This window comes from Helobdella robusta (assembly GCF_000326865.2).
Source record: "Helobdella robusta unplaced genomic scaffold HELROscaffold_87, whole genome shotgun sequence".
NCBI lineage: Eukaryota > Metazoa > Annelida > Clitellata > Rhynchobdellida > Glossiphoniidae > Helobdella > Helobdella robusta.
This window is the reverse complement of record NW_008705498.1, coordinates 117,800-133,637: the sequence shown is the minus strand read 5'-3', so window position 1 is coordinate 133,637 and position 15,838 is coordinate 117,800. Positions and strand designations below refer to the sequence as shown.

Below are 15,838 nucleotides of genomic sequence, written 5' to 3'. Positions count from 1 at the left end.
CTGGATAGAACAAGAATTGAAGCTAATTCAGTTTGCAATGAAACAAGCAAATAAAGAAGAAGCAATAGAACGTTCGGTGCGGATGCAGCAGTAGCAGACTGGTGGGATAGAGGTCAGGACAATAAATAAAACACAAATCAGAAAATGGAGAAAATAAGTAATTTTAGCATATGCTTGATATTCTAAAGCAGAGGTGGGCAAACTGCGACCCGCGAAGCTATTTTATGCAGCCTGCGAGGCCTTGTTCGCAAAAAAAATGTCGTCAGCCAGACATTATGACTAAAAAAAAGGAGCCACAAATCTTAAAAAAATTCTCCCCCGGGTCGAAAAAATTTGCTATTGAAGTACATATGCGGCCCTTCAAAGGCAAAATAGTTCTCAATGCGGCCCACAGAGCAAAATGTTTGCCCACCCCAGTTCCAAAACATTAAAACCATAAAAAACGGAGCAAACTTGACATCGGCAAAATTCTCTCCCAAGTTTGTTTTATCATCTTCGTTGAAATGTTCTTCGTTTTCAGAATCGTAAAGGAAACGCCGCCACTCGAGATAATCCCGATGACACTTGAGGCAGAGGCAGTAGGATGGTTGAGGAGTGGAGGTGTAACCGCATCTGAACTGACTGGCTTGTGATACGGCCTCCAAGTTGTTGTTGATCAGTGCAACACCCATGTTGGCGTAGTCTATAATTAATTGTGGCGAAATGATTTTTGTTTGTTCGACGATGTGCGGCTGCCGAATGAGCCGGAAGTGGAAAAATTGAACTTAGTGAAATTTGTCAAAGTTGGGAAAGTATTTTGAAAATCTACAAAAGTATCATTGGTTGGTTGGTTGATTGATTGGTTGACTGATTGGTTGATTAGTTGGTTGATTGATTGGTTATTTAAATATATATTTATTTCTAATATATAATTTCACGATAAAATATTAATCTCAACATAATAAGACGATTTTTATTATACATAATTTTTAAAACCAAAATAAAACTATATAAGATTATACAAATTATAAAATTTATATTCATCGTGCAGTAGTTCGATCAGTGCTATTGACATTTGCTTTTTGTTACAAACTTTCAGTGTTTCATCACACGAGTCAAACATCTATAAACAGTAATGTATTAAAACCAAATGTATGAGTAGAATCGAGTGTGTGAAGAAACTATAAAAAATTTTTAAGCTTACTTGAACAGCCAGGATGTTTGATTTTGAAGTGAATGATATGGTTGGATATATTCTTTTCACATAACGGACATAGAGTGCCACATCCCTTGAATGAAATGATTTAATTCGTAATAAGAAGTTCATCTTAATTAAATACAATGATTATATGTTGTATTGTGTGCAATTGAACTGCTTATGCATATGTTAATGACTTAACTGTAATGGGTAATACCAGTTAGTCATAATTCTAGTGAATTGATCAACTTTTGTATATATGTGTGTTCTTATTTTTAAATTGATTATAGCATTCACGGTAGTCTTTAAAAGTTTGTGATCTCCGTAAATCCGCACAGTCTGTTTTTTTTCATTTTGTGTTTTTGAATTTTAAATAAATAGAATTTTGATTTATGATTTGATTTGACTTCCTTTCGTGACAACATGGTCGATGCACAATCTGAACAATCTGGATGGCTGGAAGTCATCAGGTTTTTAACTCCATTGTTCTTTTTTTAGAAACTGAGTAGCAGAATATTACCCCTACGTTGATTATTTTGAGGTGTTCAATAACATCCGATGACATACATCTTGTAACAGTGCAGGCGTGAAAACATTTTCAAGTGAGAAAATTTTACTAGCAGAGATATTCGAGATAGCTGGCCTCGAACCGATAATTGTCTTTAATGGCGAAAATTGTTCAGAGTCGGTAGAGTAGAGCACGTTTCCAACTTTTTTTTGTTACATTAATATAATTATTAGTTTCAAATATGCTAGAATGTAAAGTCTGAACGTGGACTTTGCACGAAATCCTCACAAAACTCCTCAACGAATACATGAAATCCTAAAAAAAAACTCTTTCTCAACAAATACATGAAATTTTTACAAAACTCTTTTTCTTACTTTACAAGCCAAAACATTAAAAGTCAAAATGTAAATATAATTATGAAAAAATATGAAAACCGAATGTGTAGTTTTGGCGTCATCTGAGTTTGAATTGGCATCTGCCTCGTCAGGTGCGGCTCTTCCACTATGAACTTCCACGCTACTGACTGCCCGACGTTTATGCACCTTACTGACAAGGTGCTCCTGAAGTTGTCTGCGCACTGATAACAAACCCTCATCAACCTCGCCATCAATTGTCTTCTGGCATCTCACGCGCTCCTCACCATGGCTGTTCATACTCGGTATTCGACTTGCCCTGCTCACTGGAAAATATTTCAATAAGATTACGTAGAACAGACCTGCATCATTTAGTAGCAAGCAAATATAAGTTATTTATTGATACAACAAATTTGATTGAAAGATTAATTGAAATTAAAGACGAAATAATTTACAAATGTTAGCAATATATCGTAACAAAACAATGTAGCATAGGTATTGTGTTGCATAAAAATTGAATATAGCTAACATAATTTGAATCATTCAATGTTAACTCAAATTTAGTAAAAAAAAAAATATAACCATTTATACGACCTGATGAAGCTGGTTTTAAGCCAGCAGGAATTATGTTACGCCCAAGTTAATTCAAAACCGAGTTTCAACTTTAAGAAGCTTTTAAGCTGAATAAAATGTTGACGGAATAATAAAACGACTAACGCAATTGTCTACTCGCGACATTAGACGAATGAACTACGGAAGTAGGAGCATCTTGAAACCTGCTGCCAAAAAACTTTGCCAAAGCATCTTGCCTCAATCTTTTCTCGGACACTGAGCCACCATCAAAATTTGCTAAATCTGAAGCTCTTAATGATCTGTGGTGAATTTATTGATGGAAAAAATGAAAACTGCGCCAAAACGCAATTGGTGATCACAGATAATATAAATGATTCCCGGAATAAATAACAAACAATAAACAATATATTTGAAGTATTTTATTGACTGAAGTATCTACTCACTGGCTGGGAATGTTTTCGTTGTCTTCTATTTCATCGGGATTGTCATTCGGTGGAGCATTGGTCCACTGATGGTTGGCGGATCGATGAAATGGTGCCATGGGAGGGAGGGGATTGTCCAACATCCACACTGCCATGTTTCCAATGTTACTTTCAATGTTTTCTCCCGTTATTCCTGAGTTTAGTTTGTTATTAGATTTCTAGCAGATTCCATCATTCAAGACATCGAATATAAAAAAAAATTTAAACTACTATTTTTGGTTGTACTTTTACTTCGTGACAAGTGAAAAATTGGCGTGATCGTTGTTTCTGGTGCGAAGTTTTCACTGGCGTTAAAATGAAAGATAAACTTTTTGAAAACTTGGTAATGCTAAAATTCAGCAGAAACATGTCACTAGTGAAGTCATGTAGTAAGTTGCCGGGTGAGGTAATAGAAGTTCACGAGCAATGCTAAATGTTGGTAAGAAATTATGTTTACATCGGTATTAACATCCTTAACATTTGTGGTCAGTGCTTTGAAAAACTTTCATTAAATTGATTGCCTTCAATTCATCGTGAATATTTTATGAGAACCTAATTTGATTTTTGGTTGCTCGGCTGTACGTTTTACTTTAGAAACAATTATGGTAAATACCAATTAAATTACATTTAACAACAATCGTAATATAGTGATTTATTAAACGCCAAAAGTTAAGCTGCCTCAGAGGCATCTTGAACCTGCATCGTCTAACGGGAAAGTTTTGAGTTTTTTTAAACTTGCCAGAGAATTGCAGCTTTTTTTGCTGTTTCAGTGGCAGGCCATTTAAAACATGTAGAGCTGCGTGTTGAAATCCTTGACATTGATTTGGCAAAAAGAAAATTAAGAAAATATGATAAAAAAGTGCCGAGGGTTTTTGTCATATTTATGGCGAGGAAAAAAAATTATATAGTTGTGTGAAGTGACTGATTTAAAAATTCCGATTTTGAAGAAAATTTTATAAATATTTCGCCATTGTACTAAGAGCCAATGAAGTTCTTTCAAAAAGTATGATATGTACGACCTTCTGACCAAAGTGGGAACAAAATTTTGTGCCATGATGAAGCTGAAAACAAATTTAGGCGACCGGCTATTACTTTTTGAGACGATTAAGAGGCATGTGCATGCTTAACAATATTATTAAACTGTTGGTGGGGTTAGGGTTATAAATATTTTATATTAGAAATGTTGAATAAACGTCCGAAATTAAGTTGTTCATTATTATAAAATATAAAATTTGAAAAAAAAAATTGAAATTAAAATAGACTAAATATAGATTGATCTTAAAAATTTTGAAACATACCAAGAACATGGATTGCCTGCTTGATCTGTGTTTGGTTGAAACCCATATCATACAAACTTGGCAAGTGCTGAGCAATGGAGGAAGGCAGGTCTTGAGATCGATACGAGGAAGATGGTGCTGCGGTAGTTTAAACAAACTTCCTCTTAACAGTTGATAATTACATATGAGTCACGTTTTAGATTAATGAAAACGACGAAGTATCGGAACAAAACGCAAAAAACTGCAAACGGATTCACCTGGTGGATCTGGAAACAAAGGAAATGATGGCGGAGAGGTTCTAGAAAAAATTTTGAAAAAATAATTCAAACCATATAACATATAGTTTTTATTATATTTCAATAATATTTCATCTGTATTTAAATTAGATCATTAGCAGTTTTTTGTTATTTTTGTTATTTTTGTTAAATCTGAGTGCATTAAGCAAATATTTATTAAAAAAAAAAAAAAAAAAAAAAATAAATTTTGCTCTAAAAACAATACAACGGATACAAACTCCTGCGATGAGCAATTACCAAATAAAATTTAAAATTGATGACGGAACACCAAATAACCTTTTCTGGTTAGCATCATAACGAATTTTAACAGATCTCAGCATGATTGGTGGAGCATAACACACGGCCTCCCTCATGATTTGTCTCCTTCTGCCTCTTCCTACGGAGACACGATTCTCATCGTCAGCACTTCTCAAGCTGCCATCAACCATAACTTTCGCTGAATCATGTGAAGAGTCATTCCTCACAGCACGAGTCCTACTTGCTTCTCTTGAATTTTCCAAGAATGACCTCATAATCCTACCTCTGCCTCTACTTTTGCACACACGATTTTCATTTATTTCAACAGTATTATATCGATCTTCTACAGAACTGTCATAAAAATAAAATATTTCAATAAGCAATAAGAGAGTTTGAAAATCACAGATCGAGAACTTGCACGACGTGATTTTCCAAATAATATATTGTAACAAGAAATAATATATAAAAATATAGCACAGGAAAAACGTAAAATATTTGTTTAGTCCCTAAAAAATTTTTATTAATCAATAAATAACAAAACTGAAAAATTTTTAATAATCAATAACAAAACTGAAAACATAAAATTTAATATTTACATTTGAAGGGCCTTAAGATGAAGAAACCAGATTAAGTTAAAAACATAATTACACGATTTACAGCATATTTAAAACAATGAAACTTTCACGAAGTTTGTGGATATTAAAGCATAGTTGTAATGATCAAATGAGATGGTGATTAGGTGAAAAAAGTTAAATTCTGCCGAATTTAAATATTCAAATTCAAAATGAAAATTCTTAACAAATACTAGATAGAGTTCCGTGCGTGATATTGAAAAAATTAATGACGAATTTGCAAATGCCAACAACAAAATTCTAATCAATGGAGATGAAATTTTGCAAAAAGATTGCACCAATAAAGTTCTTACAAACAATGTAATTGAAGTTATACAGTTAAACATTAACATCAACGTACAGTGTGCTGTTCATATTGCAAAGACATACAGAACACCTAAAATACTTTTAAAGAAACAAACCTGGTTGCAAGATCTGACAAAGTGGTTTTAGACAGAGCGACTGGGAGATGAGGAACCTGGCCTCCTGGTTCTTGCTGCTCCGATGAATGCTCCCCACTTTCATTATTAAATGACCTCAACCTAGCGAACACACGCTGCAGTACTGTGCGAATTAATATTGTAGATTTATTTAATTAATATTTTTGAAATTTCAACAAATATTTTTATCATATTCTGTTAAATCGAATTACTCTAAAAACATCTTCGCGTGTATCCTCATAAAAGTTTATGATTTAAAAAAAATGAATAGATAGCTTGAAGACGGTAACTCCGCTTTTATTAATGGATAAATAGACTCAAAATTTTAAAAACTAAAATGAGGACAAATATAAGTGAAATCAAACAAATGATAAATAAGACCAACAGTCCAAGCTATTCTGCGGTGGTTGCTCCTTGATGTAACCTCTGGAGGCATGCATGTATGTCATAATCATGACACGTTCGAGATCAGATACGCTCACTTGATCTCCGTAGAGAAGGGGATCCAGAGATAACTTTACAATATTTTTGTAAACAAACTGCAAAGCTTCAATCAACGTGGTTGTACGATTCAAGTTGCTGTTAACTAATGGAATGTCATCATCAAAAATGTTTTGATTTAGTTTAGGATAATATTGTGGTGGCTGATAGTCTTCAGAAGAATTTTGCTGCGGAGGCAAAAAGCCGTGTTTCGACTGTTTCACATGTTGGTGGTCGTGAGGATGTGACCGCCTCTTTGCATGAACATAATAAGTGAACTCGTTACCAGGGCCTAGGTCATATATCTCACTGGAACTCTCAGAACTGACCAGGCGTTGTTTGGTTGATTCATCATCGAGTAACAACTCCATAGACTTAGCCGATGTTAGAGTTTTTTTGTTTGAACCCTGGAAACATTCCTCAATACCACCAGTACAATTTTTTTTCAATTCATCGTTGGACTCCTTGCTGTCTTCATAATACTCTTGACCATTTGCAATGAGACTGCACATTGACTGCAAGAGTGATTGAGTCAGGTCATCGTTATCCAGTAGGGCTTGGAGACATTTGAGAGAGCTGATCTGTAAGGACAGCACCTGGTGGATCACCATCTCAACGTTCCCTTCCTCATTATGTACATCTTCCTTCTCGTCCAAAAGAGGATTCTGATCCCTTTCGTTCAAATTCAAATCATGTTCTTCCCTTGAACTGCAAGTGGCAGCGGTCATTTGCTTCCAAATATTATTAAATTTGTTCAGTCTAAAGAAACTGCAATCTGTTAAACGTTTACAATTTTAAAATTTTATCATTGATGATAAATCGCTAACGTAATTTTTACAAGTGCCTAATTTTTGAAACTCAATGCAGTGTAAAAAAATTTTAAGTGTGAAATATTTAAACAAAAATTTGATAATTTTAAAAATAAACTGGTTCTAGTTTACCAGACGTTTACGCTCTATGATAAAATATAGATAGACGCTAATTTAATAAATGAATGTGATTGGTAACGCCATTGTAGGTGAGCAAGTAAACATTGACAAGAAACAACAAGTGTAATCATACCCACCGTGTTTGTAATGTGTACGATCTGTTTCGTCCTACAAAATTAAATGTAGCAGTATTTATTGCTAACAGCCGTAAAATAAATATTGAATGTCACTGCAATGACCTGGTTTGAATGCATTTGCTCGAAGACAAACGTATGCCATGCGTTTATAACGCGGTGCGTGCGCGTACGTACAAATGTGTACGCGCACGCACAGTTTACCCCAGCTGCTTCACAAAGAAAAAACATTTGTGGTCATATTTTTGGTTTTGAGAAATAATAAAATTTGCAAACATATTTCAGTAGAACAATAATGAAATGATGATGGTGGTGGTCCTGATGTTGATGATGACGACAACGATGATGATAATGATGTTGATCATGATGAAGACATGATGATAATGATGTTGATCATGCTGTAGACGGTTCTGAATGGTTGTTAATGCCGGGGGTGGTGATGGGGATAAGCTCCCATCATCTATAAAATGCTCCCATATGGCAAGCGTCTCAAAGAGCCTCTGACAACCAAGCCCAACTTCTGGCCTTCACGCGGCAGAACTGTTTAAACTAAAAGGAGAAGGGGCGAAGGCAAATAACTGGCGCCATAACCAGTTGCTTCGGGCAGGTGAAGCTCGTTAGCCTTGGTCGGCTATTTACCTAGGAGAAGGCAAACTCTGACTTCAAACCTCCGCTGCCTTGCGGCATACCTGTTCATGGGAAAGGCTATGGGAGCAAATCCAGACAGAAAACCACACTCCACCACCTGAGTTGCGATCCAGTAATATCAGGTGCCGGTCCAAAGTCCGGATAGAAAGGAATGGTTGACAGGAGCTTGCTACACTGTCGTAAAAACGCTAATAACACGATGGTAGTCCAAACAAACTGGAAGCATTCGAGATGCATTGTTATAGAAAGTTGCTGGGAATCAGTTGGAGACAAAAGATAAGAAACGATGCCATGAGAAAACAACTTGGAAGACAAAAAACTGTGTATGAAAGTGTCAAGGAAAGAAAGCTGGGTATCTTTGGGCACATCTGCAGAATAACAGACGACAGACTGATCAAAAAAGTACTGATGAGAAAGAGGGGCTGGAAGAAAAAAGTTGGAAGACCTGTGAGGAAGTGGATGGATGATATCACGGAATGGACGGGGGTTAGAACATTGGGCTCAATGAAGATGGCGAGGGAAAGAAAAGAATTTTGGAGAGATAGAAGAATACCATCGGCCTCAACGGTCCCTTAAGGGATTACAGAGGATCATTGAATGAATGAATGAATGATGAAGACGATGATAACAGTAAGAGAAAGAAGCAACTAAATAAAACTCGAGTTTAAAGAAAAGAAACAGCCAACTTGACCAACCTGAGAGTAGGAAATATCCAAATGAATTTTGTCATGCTTGAACGTTGCCACGTTGAATAACTCAATCAACAAATCTCCGTCTATCGATTCCAACTTGTTCACTTGAAATTTAATCTGCTCAACGGGTATCAAGTTCTCTGCAGACACATCACTAAATAATAATAATAATAATTAAAACTCTTTTATTACAACCAAAGCAAATTATTAAATCAATAAATGAAATAAAATTAAAATTAAATTCAACGTACAGTATAATAAAACCACAATGCTCATTATCTCGGAAAAGTGTCCGAGGTAATCTATCTAAAAATGGTTATTCAGTGGCATACGACGATTTGATAATCGAGTTTATTAGTTTATCCGGTAATGAAAAAGGCCAATCAGTTTTAATTGATGACAAACAGTATTAAAAAATCCAATCGAAGTAATTTCAAATGTTTTTAATGTAATAGAACAGTTTTTATAGGATGTGTTCGAGCACGATTTCAGATTCGTCTCGTGGCACACCGTCAATTCGATGACGTCTATTTTTTAGTCGTGCAGAATGGCAATGTCTGATCGGAGAGTGTTGAACAGTTGTGCCATCGGTAGGACTCCAATCGATACTATATCTGCAAATATTAGGCAGTCCTTAGAACGACATGCCATCAACCCGTTAACTATTTCTGATAGGATTTTATTATGTCTCTCTGTATATCTTGCCAGGGCCGCTACAGATTCATTATGTGATTGTTTGTCTGTTGCGCACTGCAAGGGGACATAGTGCATCCTGTGTTTTACCCCATCTGTGTAAATTTTACGTTGGCCGGTAGTTGTTGAATGACATATTTTCTGGCAAACCTGTAGAGCGTTTCAGGAAACGTATCTTATTTCTTAAACCAATGAGTTATTTGAAATGAGGATATTGTCGCTGTCACAGATTTGCTAAGGGTATCTTGACTACGAAGAAAAACAATGTGATTCCAACATGCATCTATCCGGGTTTTTTCTAAGCATTTTAGCGACTGAGATGTTAAGTCCGATTTCAAAAGAAAGTTGTCGAACATTTTGTAGTCTATTCCTGTTTCCCATCAAAGACATCGAATTTCAGTATTTGAATTCGTTTTAAAATAGTTGTGGAGTTTCATTTTCATTTTCAGCGCAGAGTTCTTGAGTGAAACAATATTTCGGCCTACAATCCTCAATGGTGGACCCAATATCTCTAACACACAACCGCTGATTGGCATTGTTAGCCAATTTCTGACTGTTTCTATCACTAGGTTGTCCAAAGCACTAACGATCAATGTCATGGAGAAGTTGTAGCTCCATAGCTCAAATTTTAATTGTGAAGGGATGAATCTCCGTAGCTCAAATTTTAATTGTGAAGGGATGAATCTTCGTAGCTCAAATTTTAATTGTGAAGGGATGAATCTTCTTAAAATTTGTAACTTCATTTGTGCCGGAACATCAAAATCAGTCGTGATCTTCCGCAGCCGTGACAACTTGGAAACCATTTCTTCTTTGGCTATTTATTGGATCTTTCAATTCCGAATCATATGTTTTACTTAGGTATTTGAATCCAGATCCCAGTTTCACGACCAGAATGTGTATATTGTATATTGTCAATCTAAGTAGAAATTGATCATATGAACCCTCTTTCTTTCTCATTACAAACACGCAACATTTGTCAACCCTCATTTGATTCCCTGACCACTTGTACCAAGCCTGATTTAAGTCGATTTTTGAGCATCTTTTGAGTTACCTGGAATAACAGCTGAGTCCTCTGCAAACTGTAGCCATGATCTAGATTTTACCTTCCACGTTGGCCCCCATAGATAACCACATTGCCTAAATTTTGTACTCAAATTATTTTGGAGATTGTTATAATAATTAGATGTTTTATATTCTTGGATTTATGACATTTAAATGGTTTTCAAAAAAAAAATAGACTCCTATAACCAAAGTTTTTTGCACCAATTCAATCAAAATGTAGAACTTAAACTTAATACATAATTATTCTGATTATTAAAAAAATAAAAATGGAAAGTTACAGATCAAAGCCAACAAACGATTACCATTGTAATTGATATTTTAACTAGCACTGCATTGTTTTTGAGAGAATAGTCATAAACGTATTACCATATTTTGAGAATATTTATTTTTATTGACATGAACAATTGATACGCAACTTATGTACTAGAGAGTTAATTAAATACTTTTTGCAGCCGTTTCCAGTATAAACTAAAATTGCCATTCAAAAATTATAAATTATTATCAACATTGACAGTTGATGAATAAATTTTTATGATTTCAAAAATTTTTCCAACAACATGTAAAGTCGTCCCCAGGCTTCCAGTTTGCAAGTAGGCATAACATTCAGCAGGCTATTTTCATCTGTCTTAATTACTTAAAAAAAGCTTTCGACCATTTTTTACCGACAAGAACTATGAATCCCTCCAAACAGACCCTAGCTAACAATCAACGTTAAATAGCTACATGTTAAAATGCTTAAGAAGCGAAAACGAGAAAAATGGTTCTCAAACATTTTCTGTAATACAAATGGGAAAAACATCTCTTTAAAATGTTGATACTCTGTATAAAAAACATTCCGGAAAGTTATTCTTGTCTCCCATTGAGTCATTCCCGTTTCCTCAAAACATTTCTTACCGAAGTGTACCGGAATAATTTCCGATACCATGGGAATTTCCACAAGAACTATTGGAATCCCCATTTCACCATTCTTATGCTTACCTCCAATTCGAAACCAAAATAGCAAAAACAGTCATTACAATAATTTAAATAAATATTATTAATAAGTACATTTTCAACTTACTTAATCGACCCATCTGCATCGTCCCACACCACTTTCACAGTTTTTGATCCCACCCAGGCTGCACCTAGCACCAATCCGATCTTTCTTGTAACTTTCGACCTACACCTCCCTCCCATCCTTAATCCTCCATCCATTCCACCTAGCAGCACCAACATTGGCCAACATTGCATGAAGACGTCATACACGTTTGGTGCCAATGCTTTGGTGTCACCAGGAAAATTAACATCAACATTATCCTCATCTGTTTTGTTTGGAGTAGATGAAAGATGTTGGATATTTTACATTAGATATTACAAATTCAAATGAAATAATGTCCAAAAAATTACATATAAATTTAACTAAAACCCTGAACTATAAACAACAAACAAAAAGCAAACAGCAAACAAACCTGCTCTGCCCAAAGCATCTAACAAATTTTGTAACATTGGCATTTTCATGAAATTGCTATCTAACGACCGCTCGAGAACAACTTTCATGTTTTTCATCATCTTCATCCTGTCAAGAAGCACATCGTTTATCACTTCAGTCCAAACATCCAGATCAGAATGCAACGATCGCATGAGTTGAATGAGTTCCTCGACCATGGTGCTCGCAGGGGGGTTGAGGCAAGGGTCACCTGCATGGTACAGACCTGAGACTACTATCATTTGCATGTCCACTATTTCTACCTGCATTCAAGTTATTTCGTTTTCTGTAAATGCATGAAATTTAAAAATAAATTCTTTTTCATCGTATGTAAGCCCCTGAAACATATCATTTGAGTAAACTTTTCATTTTTCTCAACAATTCTAATGACAAAAAATATTTAAGATGTTTTGGAGTAACTGCACAAAGAGTATGTGAATTTTCAAGTTGCACACAAACAAACATAAAAACATCAAAGAGGAAAGACGTTTGAGAATTAATTATTGAACGTTTAACATGAACCTCTTCCACTCTGCTTGGATTGTAGAAGACAACACAGGGGTACACCTCAGATGATGTCATATCCTCAAACGCTACTTTGTAATCCTAATTTGGATTGGTGTGTAGAGCAGAATCATTTAAAATGTAGTGTTTTATAACATTAATATCAAATTGTATTTTGAACGTTCATACATTTGCGTAACAATTTGTCGTAAAAACAAAAAATATGAAATAACTAAAATTAATTAAAGTTATATCTAATGAAAATTTTGGCGGCGCGATAGAGTAATGGTTAATGTGCCTGGCATTGTTGATGCAGTGTTCAGGTTCGAATGTAAAGAGATCACCGCCCCCGCCCATCACATGTAAAAGTGTGTGATGCGTTGATTCACGTGTATTTGTAACTGTGTGAATGTTGTAATAACCTCTGAGAAATATCTAAGAGAGAATAATAATAACAACAACAATAATAATAATAATAATAATAAACATATGTTGATATGCATACAGTTTCAATTTGAAGATTTTCAGTATAAGCGCCAAAAAAATATTTCAATGGAATGATAGGTTATATACAATATTTTTATAAATTAAATGCAGTGATTTTTTTTAAACATTCACAGTACTCACACACGTTGTTGTTGTTTCATTTTTTGCGAAGGCCAACGTCTTGTTATCAGCGTCATAATAGCAGGTGATAATGTCACCTTGAGTGAATTTTTGTCTGTAGCCAACCTCGCCAGCGTGGTACAAGGAGCCGCTGTAGGCCCTGTACAGCCACATGTCACTGGTCGAACTGTAGTTGCAATCCGCAATGGGCAGCCGGCACACTCCGATGCACGTCCCTTCGTTGTTGACGTTCTCACGCACCAACTGAATCTGAAACGGAGCAGTGCAACGAGAACACAAAACGTTCAAATTACTATTTCTATTTCTTATGTTAAGTTAACTGAAGAAAAAAACTTTAAGACTTTTCCTTCGACAAAGAATAACTTACATTTGAAAAATTGTTAATATCTTATACAAATTGTGTTTGCAATCAAACTAAGCTATAAAACTAAGCCTTATTAATAAGCAAGTAAAGTGGGAAACTACCTTCCACTTGAAAGTGCCGACCTTCATAGGAAGATTAACCAAAGCATACCCTGCACAAGAACTCTGATGTACAGCCACCAATCCATCATTCTTCAGCGAACAGTTCGAGGATAACTCAAAATCAAATGAGACGTCCAACTTCTTAATTAGATCGTGTGTTCTACGATATCCACATTCTCGCCTAGTTGGCGCTGTTGACATCGACTTTTTTGCGGTGGCTGTTGATGTCGGTCCAAGAGATGCTGATGCTGGTTTGTAGGATGTGGTCATGATGGATGTCGTTGTTGTGAATTCTGATGGCGACTTAGCAGTCGACTGTTCCGTAAAAGTTGCACATGTCATGGCAGATGAAGGCTTAGGTTTTGCTTTGCATGCCGAGTTAAATTGCGTATCACTTACTACGTCTTTCATCAGTTTAATAATCTGCACAAAATATTAACAATGGCACTGAAATGAGACGTATTTAAATCGAACTTGTTAATAGCTGTGATAAACAGTGGATCTTAATAAAGTGAACGTCAAAATAACGTAGGAGAATGTTCAATAAATTACCTGCTTTTTCATGCGATGTTCACATGGGAGAGCTAATGTTTGTAAATTAAATTCTTTGCACATCTTCAACATCTTAACACCAGTGAGAAATGTATCGGCAAAATTTTCATCATCAAGTCCAGTTTCTAGGTCTGCCCTCTCCCTGGCACGGTAGTCATCATCCTCCACGACATGGCCGTTTGATTTCAGCAAAAATTTGATTCGAGAGATAAGTTCCGCCACAACGTTCCTGGCCTCTTCATGCATCTCATTCAGAGGATGCAGCCATCCATAATAACTAACCAATGACAACAACCTTTCAACCACCTTTATATTAACATTACAAAATAATTTAAAATATTAAGGCGCCTGCTAACAAAGAAAAAATGGTCGGTGAAATAAAATAAAATAAATTAAAATACTAACACGGTGAAGATAGCGATGGCAAAGATGTGGTGGCAAGGGTGATGAGGGGGACGACTGAAACAATGCTGATTTCGAAGATCTGAGAAGCTGAGTAAGCAGGGATATGACTTGCAATCTCATGGTCATTGCTTTCAACATTACTTCTCCTACAACATGCAAGCAATAAACAAAATTAGAATCGCGAAAATGCAAATAGAAAAATATGTAAAATACATAAAAAATGTAAAATAAAATGAAATTGGAGTTGCACATTGTTGGCTAAAATAAACACAAGCAAAAAATAAATTGAAAATGAATAACGACTAAGCAACTTGATGGCTGTAAGGACATGGTGGAAGTAAGGACTAGTTATAAATAAATTAACCGGTCATGTATGAGTACAGTTTCACTCAAGTTTTCTGGGAATGAATGTTTTTTCTTGATATGCTGAATACGTGGAGATTGCATGGTCGAGCTTGCCTTATGAGTTGTGTGATGTGGTTTTGATTTGTGGTAGCAATGAGCAAATGACATGATTATGACGCGATTCTATTTTCCTAAACAAGCAAATGTCTAATGCGTTGAGAATTTGGATGATTGACGGCTAGGAAAATGATAAAAAATGTAGTCCGATAAGTTTGTCAATGAGGTTTATAGTCGGTTTAGATTTTGTTTCGTGGCAAGTCCTAAACGCCTATAACTTTGAGCTGATTTGTGCGAGTGGTTGATAGGTGTTCTGGGAGTGATAAACCTTTAGACCTCATTGGAACTAATTGAGAGAGACGGTGAGACTGAAAGTTGAGAAAGTAAAGAGAGTGAGTTCTAGTAGAAAAAAGAAACAATGAAATTGCAAGTGTTACCAGACAAAGCCAAGATTTAAAGCAAGAGTAGAATTATTGAGTGTCAAAGGCCTTAGAAAAATCAAGAGCTGGAACATGAACATGAACAATTTTTAAAGAGTGAAGGGACTGTTGAGGTGAAGTGAATGTAAATGCGGATAACCAAATGGAGCGAATTGCAGAAAGATCCTGTTTTATACCAACATCTTATTTTATTCTTCGGACACCCAGAAATTTATACTCTAATCTCACGTCCTACCCCGGGAGAACTGGGTCTCTAGACGCTAAACGATGATTGATATATATATATATATATATTTATATATATATATATATATATATATATATATATATATATATACATGCACCGTACACGTATTAATACATGAACGGTTTAACTCCTTTGTTTTATTTCTTTCTTCAAATAATTG

The 15,838-nt window shown here is 35.3% G+C and overlaps 2 protein-coding genes across 2 annotated transcripts; both read right to left on the bottom strand.

The window, feature by feature from the left end:
• Window positions 1–302: 302 nt before the first annotated feature.
• Window positions 303–7,141, bottom strand: HELRODRAFT_182481 (hypothetical protein; the record flags this gene model as incomplete). The annotated part of the gene is made up of 9 exons (XM_009032740.1): window positions 303–731; window positions 2,060–2,400; window positions 2,756–2,910; window positions 3,055–3,226; window positions 4,371–4,487; window positions 4,607–4,647; window positions 4,922–5,233; window positions 5,916–6,057; window positions 6,319–7,141. The coding sequence occupies 9 exons, from the start codon at window positions 7,139–7,141 to the stop codon at window positions 303–305; spliced, it is 2,532 nt and encodes an 843-aa protein (XP_009030988.1).
• Window positions 7,142–11,627: 4,486 nt separating this feature from the next.
• Window positions 11,628–13,833, bottom strand: HELRODRAFT_90708 (hypothetical protein; the record flags this gene model as incomplete). The annotated part of the gene is made up of 5 exons (XM_009032729.1): window positions 11,628–11,872; window positions 12,020–12,299; window positions 12,559–12,632; window positions 13,170–13,416; window positions 13,633–13,833. The coding sequence occupies 5 exons, from the start codon at window positions 13,831–13,833 to the stop codon at window positions 11,628–11,630; spliced, it is 1,047 nt and encodes a 348-aa protein (XP_009030977.1).
• Between the last annotated feature and the right edge of the window lie 2,005 nt (window positions 13,834–15,838).